The sequence below is a fragment of the Camelina sativa genome, chromosome 15 (genome assembly GCF_000633955.1).
Source record: "Camelina sativa cultivar DH55 chromosome 15, Cs, whole genome shotgun sequence".
In the NCBI taxonomy this organism is placed as follows: Eukaryota; Viridiplantae; Streptophyta; class Magnoliopsida; order Brassicales; family Brassicaceae; genus Camelina; species Camelina sativa.
Window position 1 is genome coordinate 4,415,122 of NC_025699.1, and position 1,242 is coordinate 4,416,363.

A 1,242-nucleotide genomic window follows, 5' to 3' on the forward strand; every position below is an offset into this window, starting at 1 on the left:
AAAGTAACCATCCTCTGGTCTAGTGTTATTAGGTGCAGCTGCAATAGCTTGAGTGATCGTCGTAAAGTTGTCGGATTTGTACGGACCGACAATCACTGCTTTGCTCACGAGGATGGAACCGCCGCTCGTCGGACCTAGCTCCCCTAATTTCCGGCTACCTTTCCGGCAATCTTTGTCCTTGTCGCATGTTTTACGTAAACCCTTATACCGCCCAAAAAAAAAATCATCAAAAAATATATTTTCGGAATATTTCAAACCAAAATTTAAATTGATTTTTTTTTTTCATTTGTCATGAAAAATCAAATTCTGAAGTAAACTTTTTTGTTTCTTAATACATGATTAGTAATTTAGCATATAATTAAACTCGTGCCTTGCAAATCAATGTTTATTGTAGCCACACATGAAATGACGGTGACAATCTAATGAGTATGAGCGCATGCACGTGAATACAGTTGGATTCGAATATGGACCATATTGATGTATGTTTTTTGTTAAAGTAAAAAAATGGGACCCGTTTGATCATTGTTCAATTGTACTAAAATGTGCGTCGGCCATGTGATTTTTACTCTCTTTTACGCGTTCTGGCTCACACACACAACAAGACCACATCCACTTATGAGTTATGACTCGATCTAGAATATTAAGATATGCACGAATACTATATCATTCCGTGCGTCCAAAACTAGCAAATTCATACCGTATCTAAGTTACTATGTCATCCTACGAGGCTTATTCAATTATACACGTACGACCAAAAGTTTATTTTTTAGATAACATATTTGAATTTATGTGGTGATACATCGCCATACTAACACAAACTACATGTTCGTCCATACAAAAAATATTACATATCTCTGATTTAATTCTTTATAAATCAGGAATTATATATATCTTATAGAAAGAAAAATATCTTAGATTTATACTGTTGTTGATATTTCCTCTAATTTCTGTTTTAATCTCTACGCCAACCATTTAAAAATAATGTCTATATTACTAGATTATTAACAACTTTAGAATATGTAGAGGAATAAGCTATACTATAAAGTATAAACGGACAAAGAATTAAAAACAAACTTAATTAGTTACCTTAATCAAAGTCTCGAGCGGCTCGCGATAGGTTGAGTTCCCACCACCAAGAATCTTTCCTTTAGAGGCTTTAAACGACCTCTTAAGGTTACGGTTAAGCGCGTGGCTCACAAGCCCCAGCGAGATACCGTAAAGACGCGTGAGATTCCCCATCGG

General features: G+C 35.3%; 1 protein-coding gene across 1 annotated transcript in view; it reads right to left on the minus strand.

Annotated features, from left to right (window-relative positions):
- LOC104745251 (probable pectinesterase/pectinesterase inhibitor 25) overlaps window positions 1-1,242 on the minus strand; it is a 12,430-nt gene that overhangs the window by 3,523 nt on the left and 7,665 nt on the right. Inside the window, exons 2-3 of the mRNA XM_019237207.1 lie at window positions 1,087-1,242; window positions 9-201 (exon numbers count right to left, since the gene is read on the minus strand). Coding sequence (XP_019092752.1) covers window positions 9-201; window positions 1,087-1,242 — 349 coding nt within the window. The remainder of the gene's footprint in view (window positions 1-8; window positions 202-1,086) is intronic.